Below are 22,865 nucleotides of genomic sequence, written 5' to 3'. Positions count from 1 at the left end.
ATATCTTTATCAATGACCTGGATGAGGGGATCGAGTGCACCCTCAGTAAGTTTGCAGACGACACCAAGTTGGGTGGGAGTGTTGATCTGCTTGAGGGAAGGAAGGCTCTACAGAGGGATCTGGACAGGCTGGATCGATGGGCCGAGGCCAATTGTATGAGATTCAACAAGGCTAAGTGCTGGGTCCTGCACTTGGGTCACAACAACCCCATGCAACACTACAGGCTTGGGGAAGAGTGGCTGGAAAGCTGCCTGGCGGAAAAGGACCTGGGGGTGTTGGTCGACAGCCGGCTGAATATGAGCCGGCAGTCTGCCCAGGTGGCCAAGAAGGCCAATAGCATCCTGGCTTGTATCAGAAATAGTGTGGCCAGCAGGACTAGGGAAGTGATTGTCCCCCTGTACTTGGCACTGGTGAGGCCACACCTCGAATCCTGTGTTCAGTTTTGGGCCCCTCACTACAAGAAAGACATTGAGGTGCTGGAGCATGTCCAAAGAAGAGCAACGAAGCTGGTGAAGGGTCTAGAGCATGTGTTATGAGGAGCAGCTGAGGGAACTGGGGTTGTTTAGTCTGGAGAAAAGGAGGCTCAGGGGAGACCTTATTGCTCTCTACAACTACCTGAAAGGAGGTTGTAGGGAGGTGGATGTTGGTCTCTTCTCCCAAGTAACAAGTGATAGGACGAGAGGAAACGGCCTCAAGTTGTGCCAGGGGAGGTTTAGATTGGATATTAGGAAAAAATGTCTTCACCAAAAGGGTTGTGAGGCATTGGAACAGGCTGCCCAGGGAAGTGGTTGAGTCACCATCCCTGGAGGTATTTAAAAGACGTGTAGATGTGACACTTAGGGACATGGTTTAGTGGTGGACTTGGCAGTGTTAGGTTAACAGTTGGACTCGATGATCTTAAAGGTCTTTTCCAACCTAAATAATTCTGTGATTCTGTGATTACTCCATCCCAGGAGCAGAATGCGGCATTTTGACTTGTTAAATTTCATCCCATTAATCATTGCCCAATGCTCCAATCTATCTAGATCCCTCTGCAAGGCCTCTTGTCCCTCAAGAGAGTCAACAGCACCTCCCAGTTTAGGATCATCAGCAAACTTGCTAATGGTGCATTCAACTCCTGCATCCAGATCATTGATAAATATATTGAACAGAACTGGCCCTAGAATTGAGCCACAAGGAACACCGCTGGCAACCGGTCGCCAGCCAGATGTAGCCCCATTCACTACAACCCTTTGAGTTCTGCCATTCAGCCACTTCTTCACCCAGTGCACCGTGAACCTGCTCATCCAACAGTTGGACAACTTGTCCAGAAGGATGCTGTGAAGGACAGACAGTATCAAAAGCCTTACTAAAATCCAGAAAAAACACATCCACCGCCTTCCCTTCACCCACTAGGTGAGTGACCTTATCATAGAAGGATATCAAATTAGTGAAACAGGACTTTCCCTTTGTGAACCCATGTTGACTGTGCCTGATGATTGCATTGTTCTTTAAATGCCTTTCAATAGTATTCAGTATGATCTTCTCTGTGGGATTCGCAGGGAGTGTTGCGAGCGGCCTTGAACAATTAAACATAGCCTTGAAAGACATAGAATAAGGGAGTAAATAAGTGATAAAGCAGGTGTGCAGAAAAGAAGCTGAAGACTGAAATAACTTGGAACACAGATATGAGACCGAAGACAGAAGACGTGTGTCTTGCTCAACAGCACCAATCAGAAGCTTAGCCACGGCGCGTGAACAGAAAGTATTAACTAATCATGGAACAAGCCCGAGCGCGTGGACAGCTAATGAATCTATATAAGCACAAACTTGTAAACAATAAAGGTCTTTGGTTTTACCCGCACCAGAGTCCGTGAATCAATCCCTACAAATGGTGCCCAACGTGGGGCAAGACTAAAGCGTGGAACGTACGTCGGTAGGGACTCCAGTTGGACGAATACATCAGCGGAGGAGCTGAATGACCCGGGTCTCAATCACCAAATAAAGGTGAGCAACTGGAGCATTTTTATTTTTTTTTTTAAATGGGGGCGCACATGTCTGTAGAAGCGTCCATTTTACGGCTGTTATTGCAATTGTTAGTGCCCTGGTTTCGGCTGGGACAGAGTTAACTTTCTTTTTAGTAGCTGGTACAGTGCTGTGTTTTGGATTTAGTGTGAGAATGATGTTGATGATAACACTCTGATGTTTTAGTTGTTGCTAAGTAGTGCTTATCTTAAGCCAAGGACTTCTCAGTCTCCCGTGCTCTGCCAGCAAGCAGGTGTGCAAGAAGCTGGGAGGGAGCATAGCTGGGTGTCATGGTTTAACCCCAGCCGGCAGCTAAGCACCACGCAGCCGCTCGCTCACTGCCCCCCCACCCCTGGGATGGGGGAGAGAATCAGTAAAAAAAAACCTCGTGGGTTGAGATAAAGACAGTTTAATAGGACAGAAAGGAATGAAAAACAATGATAATGATAATAATAATATGACAATAGTAATACTAAAAGAATTAAACTATACAAAGCAAGTGGTGCACAATGCAATTGCTCACCACTCGTTGACCGATGCCCAGTCAGTTCCCGAGCCGCGATCCCCCCTCCCAGCCAGCTCCCCCATTTTATATACTGGGCATGACATCATATGGTATGGAATAGCTCTTTGGCCAGTTTGGGTCAGCTGTCCTGGCGGTGTCCCCTCCCAGCTTCTTGTGCCCCTCCAGCCTTCTTGCTGGCTGGGCACGAGAAGCTGAAAAATCCTTGACTTAGTATAAACACTACTTAGCAACAACTAAGTGTTGATAACACATCAGTGTGTTATCAACATTATTTCCCTACTAAATCCAAAACACAGCACTATACCAGCTACTAGGAAGAAAATTAACTCTGTCCTAGCCGAAACCAGGACACTGGGGCAGCTGACCTGAACTAGCCAAAGGGGTATTCCATACCATGGAACGTCATGCCCAGTATATAAACAGGGGGAGTTGGCCGGGAGGCATGGATCGCGGCTTGGGAACTAACTGGGCATCGGTCAGCGGGTGGTGAGCAATTGCATTGTGCATCACTGGTTTTTTTCCTTCCCCCCCCTCCTTTTTTTTTTGTTGCATTCCTTTTCATTACTATTATTATTATATTTCATTATTACTATTGTTAGTATTATATTTTACTTTAGTTATTAAACTGTTCTTATCTCAACCCATGAGTTTTACTTTTTTTTCCTTTGCTTTCCTCCTCCTCACCCCACTGGGAGGGGGAGGGGGAAACGGCTGCGTGGTGCTGAGTTGCTGACTGGGGTTAAACCACGACAGTTAGCTAAGCGGGGAATCAAATATGAGGAACGGACTATGAAAATGTTGTTAATGTGGCTTAAAACGCACGGAGCTCCCACTCAGTTGCATGAAGTATTTGATGTAGATAATTGGGAGAAAGCCGGCACGCTAATCTGGGAAGCAGCCTCACGAGGTGACCTTACGGCAGCTCAAATTATGACCACTTGGCGTGTAGTGACAGATAATTTATGCCAGATTAAAAGGCAAATAAAAAAGCTGCTGCTGCTGCCGCGAGTGCTATAGCTCCCCAGACCTCCCCTGAAGAAATGACAGCGAGTGTAGGGGGAGAAAAAGCTGCTTCCACTGTCAGACCTAAATCCCAAGATTTACAGGCTGCCTCAGTACCTCCGGAGGGTGAGCAGTGTAAGCTTGTGGATGCATCTGGACAATTGCCCGGTTTTACGCCAGCATCTGTAGGAATCCCTCCCACCCTGCCGAAAGAAATGACATCGGACGGCTTGGACTTTGATCCTAAAGATCGGTGGGCAAAGCTAAGGGAGGAGGCGATTAAGGCAGGCGACCTTGAGGCAGTGAGTTGGTCCTTTCCTGTCCTGGCGCGGGATCAAGGACCAAATGAGTGGCAACCGTTCCACTGGGACTTAATCAAGGAGTTACAGAAAACCGTTGTGACCTATGGACTTTCTGCCCCCTTTTCTCAGTCTGTTAGAAAATGTTTTTACAGGACAATCGCTTACTCCTTATGATATATGCCAATTAGCTGCCATGATTTTAACACCAACTCAGAAACTGTTATTTGCACAACGGTGGCAGGATCTGTGTGCCCAGGAAGCACTTGCGAATTTAGAAAAGCAGCCGAATGATCCATTACATGGAGCAGGCTTACCCCAGCTGCTAGGGCGGCCACTGTTAGACGATCCGCAATTACAGGCACAACTTGACCCCGCGATTTTGCGTTTGACTGCCCGATTAGCTTATCAAGCCATGGTTAAAGTACCAGAGACAGGGAAAGCAGAAAAATCATTTACCCGTATTATACAACAAACGAATGAGCCTTACACGCAATTTATTGATCACTTGAGAGACGCTCTCGATAAGCAGATTGATAACGCCGAGGCAAAGGAAGCCCTATTACTTAAGCTAGCGGTTGAAAACGCTAATGTAGACTGTAAACGAGTATTACAAACCCTACCACAAGGGGCCGGTATCATACAGATGATCGAGGTCTGCAATAGCGTTGGCTCTATCTCGCACCAAACTGAAGCCCTTGCTGGAGCCTTTGCGGCAGCAGTGAATGTCCGACAACTAGCCCATGGAATACCCCAGTGTTTGTCATTAAAAAGAAAAATGGGAAGTGGCGTCTGCTACATGATCTGCGACGAATCAATGCAGTAATCGAAGACATGCGTTCACTGCAACCGGGTATGCCATCTCCCGCAATGATCCCCGCGAATTGGAATATTATTATCATCGATTTAAAGGATTGGGTTTTTTTACCATACCCTTAGCAGCAGAAGATACATCTAGATTTGCCTTTTCAGTACCCACAGAGAACGTAAGGAACCTATGCAAAGATATCATTGGACAGTACTGCCACAGGGAATGAAAAATTCACCCACCATTTGCCAGCAATATGTTGCCACTGCACTGACGCCAATTCGACAGCAGTACCCACAGTTAGTGTGCTCAAAACCATGTTGTTAAAACAAAAAGGGGGAACCGTTGGAGACTCCCCGCAGACACGCTTAGCAAAAGCGATGTATGTGTTGAATCATCTGTCCTTTGCCCCTCATACTGAGACACCGGTGATGCTCTACCATCTTCACTCTTTAGGGGAGGTATCACAGCAAACATTACGAGATAAAAATGTACCTGTCATGGTGAAATCCCTACTAAATGGTAAATGGGAAGGTCCATTTACATTAATAACATGGGGGAGAGGGTATGCTTGTGTTTTGACAGATCACGGGCCCCGCTGGGTTCCAGCTCGGTGTGTACAGCCAGCGCTCTCAAAGCTGCCGGTGCCAGGCAAACAACAGACAACCGCAAAAGACCCTGAAGGGCCTGCCGAGACATCAGAAGACATTTTGAGTGACAGCGCAAACTGTTTTGATGGGAAATGACTTGCTTGAGACAGTAAGGAGTGGTGTATCAGGCCTCGCTAGGCCGCAGGTGTCTATATGTCTAGTCTGTAAGCGCTGCTGTGGATACATTACTGTACATTGTATATTTTTGTAGAAAGTATTTGATTTATTTTAATGGTAATCAGCACATTTATCTGAATCATACTTTAGCACCATTGTGTATTCGTTGTAAGAGAATCAATAGTATACGTGAGATCTATTCAATCCGTTATTTTTGTTGTTATACAGACCGGTATATAAAATGGAGAGGATCATGACCTTTTTAAGTTTGATTGGGTGTATACAAGCAATATGGGTGCCCCCACAACCAAAGACGAATGTGTGGGTCACGTTAGCGAATCTAACAGGACAAGATTTTATTTGCCTGTCTATTGTATCTCCAGGGAACCCTTTTTCAACATGTCTTGTCGGAGTCCCGGCAGATACCTGGCCCAACACTATCCAGTCCCAGCATTTGTGCTCCAGTTTCAACGCCTGTGTCGACAACTGGGACGGGTGGAGTGCTCATTTACCCCAATTACCACAGGAGCCGCAAGAACTTGGACTCCTGGGTTCAGTTAAAATGGACAGCTGTTTGTATTTTAATTATTCAGGGCGCAATCGAACGACGGAGCAAAATATCAGCTCGTCTCTGTCCATATATAGAAATAATACAGCCTGGTGCAACTATACTAGCCCAAATATTTCCAAATCTAGCAACGCGCCTCTGGCGCTTCCCTCAGGGGTCTTTTTTATCTGTGGCAATTGCGCATGGGGAGGGATACCATCTCATATAAAAGGAGGGCCTTGCAGTTTGGGGAGGCTCACTTTGCTAACACCAAATACATCAATAATTTTTAATCACCGGCGCTCCAAGCGATCGACCCACGCCTTTAAGGCAGAGTGCAGGGATGATGTGGAATTTTGGAACAGTGAAAAGATAATTATGGCTTCTATAGCTGCGCCAGGGGTGGCAGCCTCGCAGGCCTTAGCCACACTAAATAAGTTGGGATGTTGGCTAGCCAAGCAGACTAATGCTACTTCTCAAGCCTTGAGTAGTTTGCTTTTAGATGTTGATTCTGTAAGACACGCAACTTTGCAAAATCGCGCAGCAATTGATTTTTTGCTTTTAGCACAGGAGCACGGGTGTGAAGACCTTGACGGTATGTGTTGTATGAATCTCTCCGATCACTCGGAATCTATTCACCGTAGCATTCAACAATTGAAAGAGGGAGTTAAAAAGCTACAAGTTGATGATGGATGGGGTTGGATAGAAAGTCTTTTTAGTGGCTGAGGAATTAGTGGTTGGCTTAAAGGTTTGATAAAGATTGGGCTAATTTTATTATGTGCTATTTGTGGCCACCTGCTCATTATTCAGTGTTTGCTATCCTGTCTGCAAAGGGCCCTGCAGAGGATGGTAAACACTGCATTTTGGGTAGAAAAACAAAAAGGGGGAATTGTGGGATTCGCAGGGAGTGTTGCGAGCGACCTTGAACAATTAGACATAGCCTTGAAAGACATAGAATGAGGGAGTAAATAAGTGATAAAGCAGGTGCGCAGAAAAGAAGCTGAAGACTGAAATAACTTGGAACACAGATATGAGACCGAAGACAGAAGACGTGTGTCTTGCTCAACAGCACCAATCAGAAGCTTAGCCGTGGCGTGTGAACAGAAAGTATTAACTAATCATGGAACAAGCCCGAGCGCGTGGACAGCTAATGAATCTATATAAGCACAAACTTGTAAACAATAAAGGTCTTTGGTTTTACCCGCACCAGAATCCGTGAATCAATCCCTACACTTCTCCATAATTTTTCCAGGTACTGAGGTTAGACTAATAGGTCTGTAGTTCCCTGGGTCTTCCCTCACTCCCGTCTTGTAAATTGGAATAACGTTGGCTAGCTTCCAGTCAGCAGGGACCTCCCCAGACTCCCAAGACCTTTGGTAGATGATTGAGAGGGGTCCTGCCGTAACATCCGCTAGCTCCTTCAGTACTCTGGGATGAACGCCACCAAGGCCCCGTGGACTTGGGAACATTCAACGGATACGGCTGGCCCCTTACAATTTCCGTGTCCGCAAACGGAAAGTCACTGTTCCCGCAGCCGTGGTCCTCCAACTGAGAGGACCGGACAGCCCAAGGTCTATCAGTATTATTAAAGACTGAGGCAAAAAAAAAGCATTGAATGCCTCCACTTTATCTTCATCCCTATTGATGGTCAGGTGACCATCATCAACAAGTATCAGTCCAATGTTTTCTTTAGACCTCTTCTTGCTATTAACATACTTAAAGCCCTTCTTGTCTGACACAACGCTGGCCAGTTTCAACTTTAATTGAGCTTTGGCCTTTCGTCTCTTCTCCCTGCGTATACAAACTACGGCTCTATAATCTTCCTGCAAAGCCTGACTTTGCTTCCAGAGATCATACAATTTCTTTTTCCTCTTGAGCTCCAAGAGGAGTTCCCTGTTCAGCCAAGCTGGTCTTCTGCCCCGCTTGCTTGATTTTCGACACTATGGGATTGCCTGCTCCTGCGCTTCTAAAAGGTGGTTCTTAAACACCGACCAGCACTCATGGACTCCTAAGCCCTCAAAAGCAGATTCCCAGGGGACACTGCTAAGTAGCTCCCTGAATAGCTTAGTTTGCTCTCCTGGAGTCCAGGGTAGCAACTCTTCTGACCTTTTTTCCTTTTTTTGTAGTTATACAGACAGCTCCAGAAATGCTCAACCTCTCCTTACTGGAAAGTACGTATTTTTAAAACACAAGCATAACTTATGGGACCAAGAATATTCTTTTTATTTTATTTTGGGAGGATTTCTTTTTGCCAGCTAAAATAGCTGCATTCTTCAAGGGCAGGGCTTACCTAAGGACTCTGCATTTGTTGCATTATATTACCTGAGGCCTGATACAGCTGAGCTTAAGATAAGTTTTCTTTTTGTGCAAGTAATGCCTTCTGTCATTTCAAGCTGTTCCTCCAGTCTTGCATACTTGTAAGGTTTATACAACTTTATTGATTACTACATAAAAAGTAGAAATCCCTGCATAACAAATAAAGGTAGGATTGTTATTGATCCATTAGGCACCAGCTATTAAGAAAAGCTTGCTCTACAGAAGCTCATCTCAGTTCTTAGAAATTCTTCATACTTCAGAAAAAACAAGTTTATCCTCTGGCACTCCTCAGTCCTGGATCTCCATTCTTCCCATGGAAATTTCCATAATTTTGTTAATTCTGTACAAATGGAGACAAAAGCTTAAATACAACTTTGGAAGTGCTCTATATTAAGACTATACTGTACAGGAACATCTTTTAACATGCCTCTGATATGCTAGCACAAAATGAGCTTTTTGATATATAAACTAATGTGGCATTCAAGTTTTCATCTCTATAACCTCAGTAATACAAGCAAACTGCTTTCCTGTTAAATGTTTCCCATACATTATAGTATTGTATATAACTTTATACACGATCTAAAAGTTGGTTAAAAGGTTTTAAATAAGTTTCTCCAAAGCACTGAAAGTTAAAAATAACTACAAACCAGGATTTTTCTTCATAATTTTTAATACTTTTCACTTTTAAATACTGGTTTAAAATTTGTGATTGTAACATGGAAGAGCCAACTTCTTTTAATTTTTTAAAACTTATCATTAGGATCATAAAGCTATTATAGAACAAACAGTTACACTCTATACACTCAAGTTACTCAAAAATATGATTCATGTTTTGAGTCTGTAGATGAACAGTGGCAATTCAAATACAGTGTTATCTGTACAACTTGACAAAAATACAGGTGGACAATCTGATTAGTTTAAAGAGAATCTGCACAACTTCAGATAAGCCAGCTCAGCTCAATTAAGTAAAAGGTAATTTTTTTTTCCAAAGTGCATCACATTTTTCACGGATAAATTTGTCAAAATAAGATGTTCAGGTTCTCAGACAGGATAACAATGACCATCTCTCATCCTCATTCCCAATACAAGTTCTACGAAGTCATTTCCTTCAGATCTAGTTCAGCAACATCCAAATTCTCCAGACAGACACAGATATTCAGAGAATATCATCTGATGGAGGAGACAACTGTGTTCTCAGCCCTTCAAATTGGTTCAGCTTATAAAAACAGCCATTCTAGAGTCATGGGCTGCTTCTGCAAAGACCACAGCTGTATAAATACTACAGATCCATTAACAGGAAGAAGAGAACTCAGAATGCACAGGTTGTGGCAGTGACTGGAAAGAAGGGTGGGCTCAAAAGACGGGAAATTTTGTAAAACCATAAAAGGAAGATCCCTTCTGGAAAAAAAGACCTAATGGCTACTTGCACATGGACAATCTGAGAGCTGCCTTTTTTCATTTGTTTTTAAAAAGGTCAATTAATACCTATTTCTCAATCTTGCAACTCCTTCCGTATTCTTTAAGAAGCCTCTTACAACTCTGATTGGGCAGGGCTAGCTGTAGTGAAGTACCAGTGCCTTTATCTAAAAGTAAAATATTCTTTACAAATAGTATCTGTAGTTTAATTTTATTTACAGAATAAATTGCAAAAGTACATCACATTTAGTGCAAATGCAACTAATGATATAAGATTTATATACTGCTTTGTAAAATTTCCATACCTTTGTAAAATAAAGCCATCCAATTAAATTAATAAACAGTTACTTGCCTGTGTTCAACAATTACAAGAAATGGCAAATAAGGAGTTAAACTCCTTATATTTTGGACACTTTTTTTTTTTTTTTTTTTACATTCCCATCAGTGGCTATGGTGGAATGAACCATTGCTTGGTTGACTGTAAAATGAAGTACATTTGAGATAAGAGTTTTTTATTTAACATCACTATAAAATGTTCACTAGTGATATAGTAAACATGTACAAATTTTCATCTTATTTACCTTACTAGCATTAACATATAGGCACTTTTCTACATATTCAAATTAATAGAATAACTCTGTAATAAGGCATATTCCATGCACACCATTAGAAAAAGGCAAATAAAAAGGAAAGAGTTATGGAGCATGAAATCTGCGTGCATGTGTAATCATGTGTTTTGTATGATTTCACCTCTATAGAGAAGATGAACAGATAAAGTAGTTTTTTTCAACACTGTGCAGATCACATTTAATCATTCACCAAATCTTCATTAAGTTACTATTATTTATTTTCAGGCACCTACCATACTATATTAAATAAGACTTTCAGTTTTCTTTTGGAAAAAAACCAAAAACAAACAAACAAAAAAAACCAACAAAAAACCACAAACAAACAAACAAACAAAAAAAACCCTGAAACTTTTTTCTTGAGATACACAGGTCAGTGAAACACCCAGCAGTCTCTGAAGAGTTTCTAACTACAGTACATGGATAAAAGACCTCAAAGTCAGTACCAGTCTGCCAGAGTCCTCTCTTAATGAGAATCTCCAGAATCAAAGGCAGGCAAAATATCTGACATTTAAATTCTCACAGCAACTAGAGGGAACTTTCCAATAAGAACTACACATCCTTATAGCTCTGATAGGTTTTTGATCAAGAGGCAAGTATCAGCGCAAGTCATTTTCTACACGAACCTCATAGCACAGCTTTATTAAGATGAGGAGAAAACATGCAGGATCTGAAAATAATGTACTCATCTTCATTCTAGGCTGGGAATGTTGCCCTATGTAGTCCAAATTACTTCAATAAATATTATAGTATACCTTCTCACAGCTTCGGGAAAGCCCCAGATATCATGCAAGAAAGCAGTCCACATATACCATGGACAGATGACTTCTAGCTTTCAGGCACTCTCTTGCCCTCTCATACAGAATCTTCCTAGAAATTTCTGGATCATGTTTAATAACAAAAATTCTGTAGCACATAACTAAAAAATACAATAGAAATATAAAGATATCTGGAAAAAAATAAAACTTTTCACACTCTTACTCCTTCAGAGCCAAAGATCTTCATAAGAGTAAGACAATAGAAAAGGCAAAGTCATAAGGATATTGACAGCCCTCAATTATTAACTGACATTTTATGTAACAAGATGATTCATTATAGAAACAAGCAGCAATGAACTATGATTATACAAAGCAAAACAAAACCTGCCAATAAGTCACCTAGGCTTTACTGAACTCCCTCCCTCCCAAAATACCACATAGATTTTTGTGCATATAAAGCACATACAGTATGCTATATGTGCATTTGTCTTTTGTGCTTTTTAGACATGCACAAAAACTGCACCAGTATCTTAGGAATGGTGACAGTGAAATTCTGCAAGTTGTTTAAAATTAAAGCAATAACCCATGTTGGTGATTCAAAGTTGTACATGTTCTTCCTCTTCTAAAGCAAGCAAATAAAATAGCCATATACATGTTATCAATACATCTATTTATACACACTGATTCCACAAGAAAATTTAGGAGAGAGCTAGTGTTAAATATTCAGCCTCATGGTGTTGCAACACTTCTTTACTTCAGTATACAAAGCCTAGAACTTCAGCCATAAAAAGACTGTAGATCCTTCGTTCCAGCATGGAGTGCTCTATGCATGCTCACTTCAACATGGAATGCTCACCCAGTCTTGTTCTGATCACTGCAGGTAAGCAAAGACAAAATACAGTACTGAAAATTTTGAACACTAAAAGGAAAAAAAGAACTTGTTAAACCCCTTAAATAGTATCAGCACTGCTATTATCACGTTTGAACTGTTGGCTCATGACAGCCATATTTTAAATGGTTCACCTACACTAGTTCTCTAACAATATACAATTAAAAATGTGAATCATTACAGGGCTACCTGTTACAGAAGGATCAAATTACTAAGACTTTTGGAGTCTGACATAATAAATAGAACCTAAAAATAGAGGTAGCCTATGTCATGCATAGACAAGTGTCATGGTTTAACCACAGCCGGCAACTAAGCACCACGCAGCCGCTCGCTCACTGCCCCCCCACCCCTGGGATGAGGGAGAGAATCAAAAAAAAAAAAAAAAAAAGTAAAACTCATGGGCTGAGATAAAGACAGTTTAATAGGACAGAAAGGAAGGAAAAACAATGATAATGATAATAATAATATGACAATAGTAATACTAAAAGAATTAAACTATACAAAACAAGTGATGCACAATGCAATTGCTCACCACTCGCTGACCGATGCCCAGTCAGTTCCCGAGCAGTGATCCGCCCCTCCCGGCCAACTCCCCCAGTTTATATACTGGACATGACATCATATGGTTATGGAATATCCCTTTGGCCAGTTTGGGTCAGCTGTCCTGGCTGTGTCCCCTCCCAACTTCTTGTGCCCCTCCAGCCTTCTTGCTGGCTGGCCATGAGAAGTTGAAAAATCTTTGACTTAATATAAACACTACTTAGCAACAACTAAAAATATCAGTGTGTTATCAACATTATTTTCCTACTAAATCCAAAACACTGCACTATACCAGCTACTAGGAAGAAAATTAACTCTGTCCTAGCTGAAACCAGGACAAGTGATAAAAACTCAGTTTCAGATCATGCTCTAATAGTCAAGCTACCAAATGCTACTTTGTAGCTGGAATTCAGTGTTTTGACACTACAGTTATACATAATGAAGTATACAGCAAGAGTCTACACTAACAAAAATTAAGCAAAGCCTTACTTAGCACAAAGGCTTACGTCTGACAGATTCAGACATCCCCAAAAGTGATCAAGAAATTCTTTTCTAATGTCACATCATCATTTAAACATTAAAATAATTTTAGATTAGCCCAATGACCTATACCATTAAAATACATCCATTAACTTCAGAAAGCATCTGTAAATCCCTTTTCTTTCTTAGGCTCATCAGAAAGACTAAAAATTTAAGTCACAGTCTTTTAAATACTCCAGTAATTGACACTGGTTTGTCAGAAAAGTTCCATTAATAAAAATCCTAGATCTAAACTATTCTGTCAATATAAAAGAATACTTTGACCTTCATAATATTCTATCAGATATGCAATTATAACTAGAATTTAAGGTATCAAAATCTCATGAGGCTCTAGAGAAATTTCAGTGTGTATTCTTTTCAGAACAAGTGCAAAATGCCTGTGATAGCTGAGAAAAAAAACCTTCATCCTTTTATACTTCTACATAAACATGCATGCAAAAACTTGCAAGACGAACTAGTAAAAGTCTACAAAAACTAATGCTTGATAACTTGTGCAGCCCTTATTTTTCCTGCTAATAATACACATGAATTACATGAATGTTTTAAAAAGTATATTGCATATATATATTAAAACTAAGCACTGAATTCATGCTAATTATAAGACATTTCTATATTGCATACTTCTGTTTGGCCTTAAATATTTACAACAGTGAATCAAGAATAAAAAAAATGAATGTATACCTGCTAATACTAGAATAAAATAGGCTTTCCTGCTGTTTTCTCTTGCACGTATGATGTAAAACGCTTTAAGAATTTTGGATATTCTCGTTTTGCCACTGCCCGTAACACTGATGCTGGTGCCCATCCTCCTGGGTTCACTAGAAGTAGACAGGAAGCCAGACAGTGAAATACAGCAAATCAGCTAAAAACTAGAAAAGAAAATTTAAGTTTGTATTCCTGCAACTTTTTCTGAAGTAACAGGAAAGAATAATCAGCAGAATTTACGCCCTTACAGCTTGTATTGCATCACTTTCTACTCTTAATACTCTAATTCAGTTCAGTTTTATGATGTCACTATTTAGAAAACATTAAACATGATGTGTTGTCCTTTGGGGAATGCCCAAATTAAAGATGATATTCTTTAATTACTTCCAAGAAACAGCAGAAAAAGAGACTCGAGTTACTTCTTATTTCAAAGAAAATAGAAGTCAGTCTTGATTTTTCAATAACTGCTGCATTTGCCTGCAGAATTGCTACATAGCCAATGTCTTACAAATTATTTTTAAAGCACTTTAAACAAAATTTAAACTGATTCTAAAATATGCTTAAATTCACAGGTCAAGTACTTTGCTGAAAAAGCTGCCACTTCCCATATAATCACAGTTCAGAATTTGTCAATGAAAATGTATTTTTTAAATACTTGGGAAACTTCTAAACAGGAAACAAAGCAGCTTACCCCAGAGTTTAACATCATATAGTATTATTTGTATAGGATTTAATACAAGTTGCATCGCTCCTATATGGCAAAGATTTACTGAACCCATTTTTCAGACTTTGATTCTTTAGTAAGCCGTGTAATAGGTGGTCAAAAATAATAAGCAGGTGAGATAGTCAAAGTGTTTTGTAGCTGCAGGAGAGGAGCTAATAGGTATGTGGTTCCGATACTATAATACACTGCTAAATACTGGGTACAGTAACAATACAGTTTGGCTTTGCTAACTTTGCAGTCAATACCAAAGATTCTATCAGTTAAAAAAATTTAAAAATATGTAGACTAGATTATAAAGCTTGCAAACATCCTCATACAAAATTTATATCTCCCTCCTTAATACTGAGGGTAAGAACTGTATCTTTACTATCAGCCTAACAAGATGAACTGGGGAAAAAAATTGACAGCAATACATGAATAAAAAAACAGACTATTACTGAAACTAAAAGCTTATGCCAAGTCATCCCAGTTGCAGACATTTCTTCTGCCCACCCCCTTCCACCCCAAGGTTCTGTACTTAGGACTGAGCTACACATTACTTTCATTTATTCCTCCCAGAATGCCACACAATGAAAGATCCCATTCACTGATTGATGTAGCACATTAATTCAAGTCTTTTTGACCATGAAGACAAGTACGATCCTATATATAAATTTAACAGAAAACTGCATCAACCTTTTTTTTTGCCAGTATTCAGCTCCCCAGAATTAGCATATATCATGAATGTAATACTGAAAAATTTTAGACTTACCATTAGCTACATATGTAATCTTGCATAGGATATTGTCCCTGCTTATTTCCTTGTTCCCCTCTGGTGGGCTTACTAATGTCTGACAAATCATAGCAATATTTATTTTGGCACGGACACAGCGATTGTTCAGCTACCAAAAAAAAAAAGAAACATTTGTAAGCTTCAAACTAAGTTTATTTCAGCATACTTGACTGCTAACATTTTAATTTAGTATAAAGTCTAAGACACTCCAAAAGTTGTGTTTCGGGGAGTTTGCGTTCTAGCACTACATGGATGTAACATGAATGTGAATGAAATGAAAGGTACATGGTGAATAGGGAAAGAGTTAAACTGAAATGCCTGAATCTCAGGTTTCTGTTTGCTCTAATACAGTGAATTATTTCAATTATTGTGACAAGTAAGGAAACATCTAAAGAATAACGCATCAGCATTTACAAATATCAGTTAGTAACTCTTCCCTTGTAAGCAGGCAATGGCATAGCAATCAGCACAGAAACACTCTAAAGAAAACAATCATTGCTACTATCTGACAGAACCAAGGCAGAACTGTGTAAGCTGGAGATTTAACAGATTCCATATCTACAGTTATACACCTATTCCCATGTCTGACAATACTGAAGAGTTATTGATTTGATTCCATACGAAGTAACCTCAGTTCTTTAAAATGTTTTCACATCTCCAGAAATTTTGCTTCCATTTTTCTACAACACCTTAGATCTGCCAACTGTTGAGATAAGGTAAGAAAGCTTTTAGCTCAGAATGTCTTCATCAGGTCATTGTATCATCTGGTTTAAACAAACTGTATTTTTGCAAAACACCCCCCCCCCCCACTAGTATTGTAAGACCATCACCACATAATAGAAAAATGGTATCTTAAAAGCAGAACTTGATAGAATGAAAATAACACTTACAGGAGCACTGTCATGTTCCACAGAGAAATTGCACACAATCCATGTTTCAGGATCATTTTCACTGAATGCTGGTATCTTTCTGATGGCAGACAAATACAGCACATCCCTTTGAGAAGCTGGCCACACCCTCTGCAGAGAAACACCTGAATATAAGCTTTTCCAGTTTTGCAAATTAAGTACTTACTATCCTTAGACAAAGGAAAAAAACAAACAAGGCAAAACAGGTCAGTCATGTTATTTAAGTAAAAAAGTTTTTTCAAGTTAGTAATTTCATGCAATTTTCAAAACTGAAACAGAACATAGGTGTTGTACAGATGTATATCAGGTTATATGGCTACACTTCATTTTAAAAAAATTAAGGCAAAAGTTTAAGGCCTTTGAAAGGCAGGGAGCCAAGCTGCAATGACTTTTTCAGTAGACAACCAGGAAGAGGCACTTCCCCTCCTGTTTTCTCAACCTCAGGTTTACATTTTAGTTAATACTTGTAAGCTACAAACTGAACTAGTAGTTAAGTATAAATAGATGCATCTATGCATCTACAGTTATTTATGTCTCCATAAATGGGGGGGGGGAGAGCGCACGCAAGAAATATTTATAACAAATATTATTTCAAGAAGCTACTACTTTAGTGAGACAGATATGGTAAACTGGTATTATCTAAGAGAAAGTTTCAGAAGCAAAGTGTCTGATAAAATAAAGTAAAACTATACAGAAGTCATTTTCCTGACACTCAATAGGGGAAAAAAGTCTAGCTTTTACCACACTATACAGTTCACACAACTGCCTTATTCAAAAATCGGAGTCTGCTGTTATGGCAATTTTAAGGTAACCACATTACTAGTAAAAATGTAAAAAAAAAATAGATTTGTTTTAATATTTGAGTATACTAATACTTGGAATCATAGAATCATAGAATGGTTTGGGTTGGAAGGGACCTTAAAGATCATCTAGTTCCAACCCCTCCTGCCATGGGCAGGGACAACTTCCACTAGACCAGGTTGATCAAAGCCCCATCCAACCTGGCCTTGAACACTTCCAGGGAGGGGGCATCTACCACCTCTCTGGGCAACCTGTTCCAGTGTCTCACCACCCTCACAGTGAAGAATTTCTTCCTAATATCTAATCTAAATCTACCCTCTTTCAGTTTAAAACCATTACCCCTCGTCCTATCACTACACTCCCTGATAAAGAGTCCCTCCCCATCTTTCCTGTAGGCCCCCTTTAAGTACTGGAAGGCGGTTATAAGGTCTCCCCAAAGCCTTCTCTTCTCCAGGCTAAACCACCTCAACTCTTTCAGCCTGTCCTCATAGGGGAGGTGCTCCAGCTCCCTGATCATCTTTGTGGCCCTCCTCTGGACCCGCTCGAGCAGGTCCATGTCTTTCTTACGCTGGGAGCCCCAGAGCTGAACACAGTACTCCAGGTGGGGTCTCACGAGAGCGGAATAGAGGGGGAGAATTACTTCCCTCGACCTGCTAGCCACACTTCTTTTGATGCAGCCCAGGATGAGATTGGCTTTCTGGGCTGTGAGAGCACATTGCAAGATTAAAGATGAATTTGCACACTTCATTCCCAATTTTTTTGAACATGTTAGGTTACAGTTATTGGGTTATAAGTCAAATGAACATTTTAGTAAAGCTACATCAGAACTGGTCGGGGTGAAAAACCATAATGAAGTTAAAAGAACAAATGTTGTACCAGCAATTATACCACCTCATAATGCAAATGCATATGTCAACTAATCGTGGTCAACAATAGCTTGCATTATTGCAAAAAACCATATGATACAGTGGTATGGGTTTCTTCCTTGTAGTCAGTGTCAATTTATTGCTTCAGTTTGCTTTAGATGACCCTTGCCTTGCTGGCAGTGATATACTTAAGAGATTAAAAACAGTCTTCATTTGTTATTACAAGCTCTATTAGACACATACACAAGCCAAGTTTGAAAAATTGACAAAGTTGCAGTTTAATAGAGAACTTGTTCTGAACTGTTGTTTTGAATAGTATTTTAAGTTGTTAAGACGTTAAAGTATTTCAGAATAGATTAGAACACATATGCCCCAGACTGTCTCACTAAGGTGTGTATACAGGTGAAGTGTTATTACCTTATGCATCTGGTAAATGATGATTGCATTATCAGCTAAATTTTCCACAACATGGAAATTTTCAATTGTTGCTAAAAGAGGGGGGGGGGAAAAATCCATCAGTAAACAAGCACAGATATTAGGTCAATGTTATAAACAATATGCTTGCTGATAAACATGCAAAGCTTAAGAACTGATTCCTTACTTTCCCAGTCATTACGAACATCGACATTCCAGAAGTAGTGGCAAACTTCATGCCCTGTTACCCCTTTAACGGCATGCGTTGCTTTCAAAGGATCTAAAACTATTCCATTCTCTTCCACCTCTCTTCTGTACACCTATGGCCAAATACAAAGAAAGAAATGCAGAACAGAAATTGTCAAAACTGTTCATGTTTTAATTGTTTAAAGTTTCATCAGCTTTGATAAAAACTTACCTAGAAGACTAACACATGAATAATTTGCCATGTCAGTGTTCTCTGGTAACTACCAATGCAGACATTCTTGCATGGCACTTCACATTAAAATACCAGCATTTTGAGAATCTCTACTCCAAAAATGATTAAGCTACCTTATTTATCACTATGCACAAGAATGCATACAAGCACAGTGGAGTAGCTGACAGTAACTTTCTACCATATAACATTTTCATACATTGAATTTACACACCATTTTGATACCAAGTTTTAAGTAGGAGGAAATGAGAAAGGAATCTGCAAAGACAAAGCTATTACAAGAGTTGCATAAGATTTTGCATGAATAAATATATTAGAAGCTGCAGCTCTTGTGGACTCCAGTCCTAACTTAAACAATGCTATTCTCAGAGAGAAGTTTTAACAGCATAACTTGCTGAGTGATAGTATTCAAAGAGAATAAAAATATCTGTCTTCACAGCATATCATCTTATATCAATTAAGCAAAAAACCAAATGCTTACCTTCATTTCTCCTTCTTCTATCACTAGCTGCCAATTGGCATCTCCTCCTACATCTTGCAAGGAATATGTCATATGGTTTTGTACCATCTCTTCCACCTTTAAAGGAAAAAATACACATTTTAAAATAATTCCTTCCATCTTCTTGGGCAGGGAACTGTACAGTATTGGAAGTCACAAGTCAATACTTCAAATCCTGTGCAGGAGCTGAACTTGGACAACAGAGCCTTCTATCACAGGTTAAGAACAAGCAGATACTTCTGGCCTTCAGAAACAAAAGCCAAAATCTTGATTCAACTTCTAACTTCATTCTTTATGGGTACTTCCCTATCCTTCCTTTGCACCTCTAAACTGTCAAAACTCACTATTTCTACCTAAGACAGTTTTATTTCAGCATGTAGGAAATTACTTCAGGTATCTCCAAATAGAATTACAATGCATTGTAAGACTTGAAAGCCAATATTCACTGAAGAGCATTTAAAAAGCTGAACAAAGGGGGGATGGACAGATGGACACGGACGGACAAGCTCTAAAAAAGTGAATGCATATCAAAAGATCAAAAGTCATATTAAAACAGCAGTGAAGGAAACAGTCATGAGCAAAGCATGCCTATTCTGTTTCATTGGCATCTTTGCACAGTTGCCAGCTAGAAAAACAGAACAGAAATGCTTACATTCCAAAAAATTACGATGATGCAGAGACTCCACTATTATAAAATACTCATTTAAAAATTACTTAGCTAGACAGCTGTGTGCTTTTCTTAAAGGCCAAATATTTGATACATTTTTATCAAGCTATGTGAATACCTCTTTTTTTTTTTTTTGTTCCAAATAATGTGCATGAAAATGGGTGGTGGGACAGGAAATGGATTTTTATTTTAAATCTACAGTCTTATTTATGTTTCTTTTGTGTCTGTCCTCCCCATTTCCAAATCCCACTCTCCTCCAAATAAAAACAGACAAAAATATAAAGTATCCATTGCTGTGTAATGTTTACAAGTGCTGGAAACAATTTAATAACTTTTTCCACCTAAAAGGTAGGTGACTACTAAAATTCATCACAGCAAATAAGTCCATGTAATTGACACTATTTTCCTGAATTACTAGAAATACCTTTTTTAAAAAGGAAAAGCACTGCAAGCAAAGGTTAGTCAATTGACCAACATACAGATTAGTCTAAGAAGTGTACAATCACAAGATTAATAGCCTGAACCTATAAGTGGTTTTTGCACAACTTACAAAAATATTTTATATGCACACTAGACTTCATAACTGTCCTGGTTTCAGCTGGGATAGAGTTAATTTTCTTCCTATTAGCTGGTATAGTGCAGTGTTTTGAACTATAAATTTGATTATGAACATAGCCTAATGTTAAAAAAAAAAGTCAAATGGCTATGTCTATAAAACATAACTGAGCAAGTAGTACAAGTATAAAGCAAAATTAAAGAATACTTAATGACCTTTTTCTGATATGATATAGAATTGAAAGATGTTATTTACTTTTAATTTAAAGCAGTAATTTTGTTTGTACACCGTACTCTTTGGGCAATACACTTAAGACCAGGAAGAAAAAAAGTAATTGAATCAAGTCAAAATCCTCAAAGTACAACATAAAAATAAAATCCTTTCAATAGAAATTCTACTTTATCTTATTTTAACTATAGAATTCTCTACAGAAACACAAGTTATCAGTCCAGTTTTGGGGGTTTTCTTTGATTTTTTTTTTCTTTTTTTAGTTATAATGAACTATAAACACCCACAAGATTTGTGTTTCTGCTTTTAGACAGGCCATCTTTTCCTGCCACTTACTAACAGGCTTCCTACAAAATATTCTTCTAATTATTTTTTTCCAGTGACACAATGACAGTACAATCCAAGCCAGGTAAGAATGTGGGCTATTTAAATATTCAATTTACTAGCTCTAGGTCACACTTCTTTCAGAAAGGAATCCTCGCCATGCTCCCAACCTTTACCTGCAACACCTTCAAGGTCCCTCTCTCTCTTCTCCCCTAGCTCCTAATCTATTAAGGACAAAGATGTCTTTTATATGTTTGTTTTGTATTTTGCTGCTTTTTGCTAAATGTAGAGGGAGGAGGGGAATAGCAAAGAAAGAAGAGAATGAGACATCCACAGGAGTGCAATCTAAACAGTTTAAGGCCTTTGGAACTGTTCAGCATTTAGCCCCCTGACTTCCTCTGAAAACTTGAAAGGCAGTTTTAGTTTGGTTCTCTCCCTCTCATTCCTGATAAAGTTTCATTCCTGCTAATAAAACATCTTTCAGACAGCTTCCCCTTAGGTTTGGGGAAGGAGAGGTATCATCATTGCAGCTTTCAGAGGAGAGTGAATGGTTTTTCATTAACAAGCAATTACTTCTGCTTGACCAAGTAATTGCAGTGCCTACAACTGCCTTGTGCATACTACCTGTCCAAACTGCAATCTACCTGCTGGTCGCTGTCTGTCAGCCTGTGCCTATTTCAGGTACCACATTAGGCACAGAGTCAAGATTCACAGCTTCTTTCCCACTGGGGAGGCCACACTATTACCTCTGAGTTCCTGGCAGACTACAGGAATGGTCTGCAAAAATACTTGCAACCTCTATCCCATGCAGCCTTGGCCTGAACATTAAGTGGGCAGTTCTTCACTTAAAAGGTCCTCAGAACAGCTCAATCTATTTTAAAATCTGATAGTCCTTTAAAAGAGGAGAAAGTGATCTGCAAAACTTCTGCAGCATTTTAAGCCCACAACCTCCCACTCAACTGGCAGAGACAAATCAATGCCTTTCTGAAGGCACACTGAAGAACCAGCTCCTGTCAGAATACATTTTTACACTTATCATTCTTAAAAACAAAGCTGCAAGTTTCTACTTGACCTTTTACTAATACCAAAATTCCCTTGGTATGGATGAAGTCTAGAAACAAGTCCCATTTATTCAGAATCAAGATATTAGCTTGCCTTTCCAAAAGCCAAATCCTCAGCCTGGGGACAGAGGCCAATTTCCTATTAATAAGGTCCACAGCAGGTTGTCACCAAAAGGTATGCTGCTTTTCTCTTCATGCTCTCAGTTGTCTTTCACCTGCTTGTTCACTAGCAATGAAGCTCCAGAGCAGGTGGACCGACTTACTGATCTGGCAAAAGTTTGTTCTAGGGAAAATATGGGGGAAGGAGGGGGCAGAGGGGAGTAGGTTTCTTGTAAGTTAGCAAGATCATTCTTTCTGCAGTGAGTCAGTTAACTTGAAACCACATCCTAAGACACTGGGTAGTAGCTTCTACATAGTATAATCCCTGTAGCTGCTGAAAAGAGCAACATCTTGACCCCATAATCCAGTCCATTTGACCCTGATCTTTAACGGCAATTTGCATTATTGTGATAAGGACCTGGACAACCTCAGATTTGTTTTTAAATGGTTAGGTTTTCAGCCACACTAGTGTTCTGATACTCAGGTTTACCATATGGATCCACAAATGTTATCACAGGCATAAGAGATGAAAATGAGAAGGTTCGCATATTTTAGTGACTATGAGTTTCCCTTACATTGAACTGGCCATGTACCCATAACCTGATAGACAACCAATTCTATCTTTGGAATCAAACTTGCTTTCTATTATTTGATTTCCCCCCTCCTCCCAAACAAAACCAAACTTGAATTACTAACGTGACTACTGGAGTACCAGTAGATGAGCCTATCAGTGTTGTGCAATATAACCTGCATACTTTTTCCCCTTG

At 39.6% G+C, this 22,865-nt stretch overlaps 1 protein-coding gene and 1 long non-coding RNA gene across 3 annotated transcripts in view; one reads left to right on the top strand and one right to left on the bottom strand.

Annotated features, from left to right (window-relative positions):
• The first annotated feature begins 1,561 nt into the window (after nucleotides 1-1,561).
• On the top strand, nucleotides 1,562-7,159 carry LOC127029037 (uncharacterized). Its single transcript, XR_007768117.1, has 2 exons — nucleotides 1,562-1,621; nucleotides 6,938-7,159. It is a non-coding gene; the product is annotated as an uncharacterized LOC127029037 (long non-coding RNA).
• Nucleotides 7,160-11,489: 4,330 nt separating this feature from the next.
• LOC127029036 (ceramide transfer protein-like) overlaps nucleotides 11,490-22,865 on the bottom strand; it is a 105,885-nt gene continuing 94,509 nt past the window's right edge. For both annotated transcript variants that reach the window (XM_050914701.1, XM_050914702.1), the window contains 7 exons: nucleotides 19,146-19,241; nucleotides 18,416-18,548; nucleotides 18,232-18,302; nucleotides 16,130-16,258; nucleotides 15,219-15,348; nucleotides 13,720-13,856; nucleotides 11,490-11,943 (listed from right to left, as the gene is read on the bottom strand). In XM_050914701.1, coding sequence (XP_050770658.1) covers nucleotides 13,729-13,856; nucleotides 15,219-15,348; nucleotides 16,130-16,258; nucleotides 18,232-18,302; nucleotides 18,416-18,548; nucleotides 19,146-19,241 — 687 coding nt within the window. In that variant the 3' untranslated portion in view covers nucleotides 11,490-11,943; nucleotides 13,720-13,728. The remainder of the gene's footprint in view (nucleotides 11,944-13,719; nucleotides 13,857-15,218; nucleotides 15,349-16,129; nucleotides 16,259-18,231; nucleotides 18,303-18,415; nucleotides 18,549-19,145; nucleotides 19,242-22,865) is intronic.

This window comes from Gymnogyps californianus, unplaced genomic scaffold (assembly GCF_018139145.2).
Source record: "Gymnogyps californianus isolate 813 unplaced genomic scaffold, ASM1813914v2 HiC_scaffold_63, whole genome shotgun sequence".
Classification (NCBI taxonomy): domain Eukaryota; kingdom Metazoa; phylum Chordata; class Aves; order Accipitriformes; family Cathartidae; genus Gymnogyps; species Gymnogyps californianus.
The sequence above is the reverse complement of the archived record's forward strand: the minus strand, read 5'-3'. Positions and strand labels throughout refer to the sequence as shown.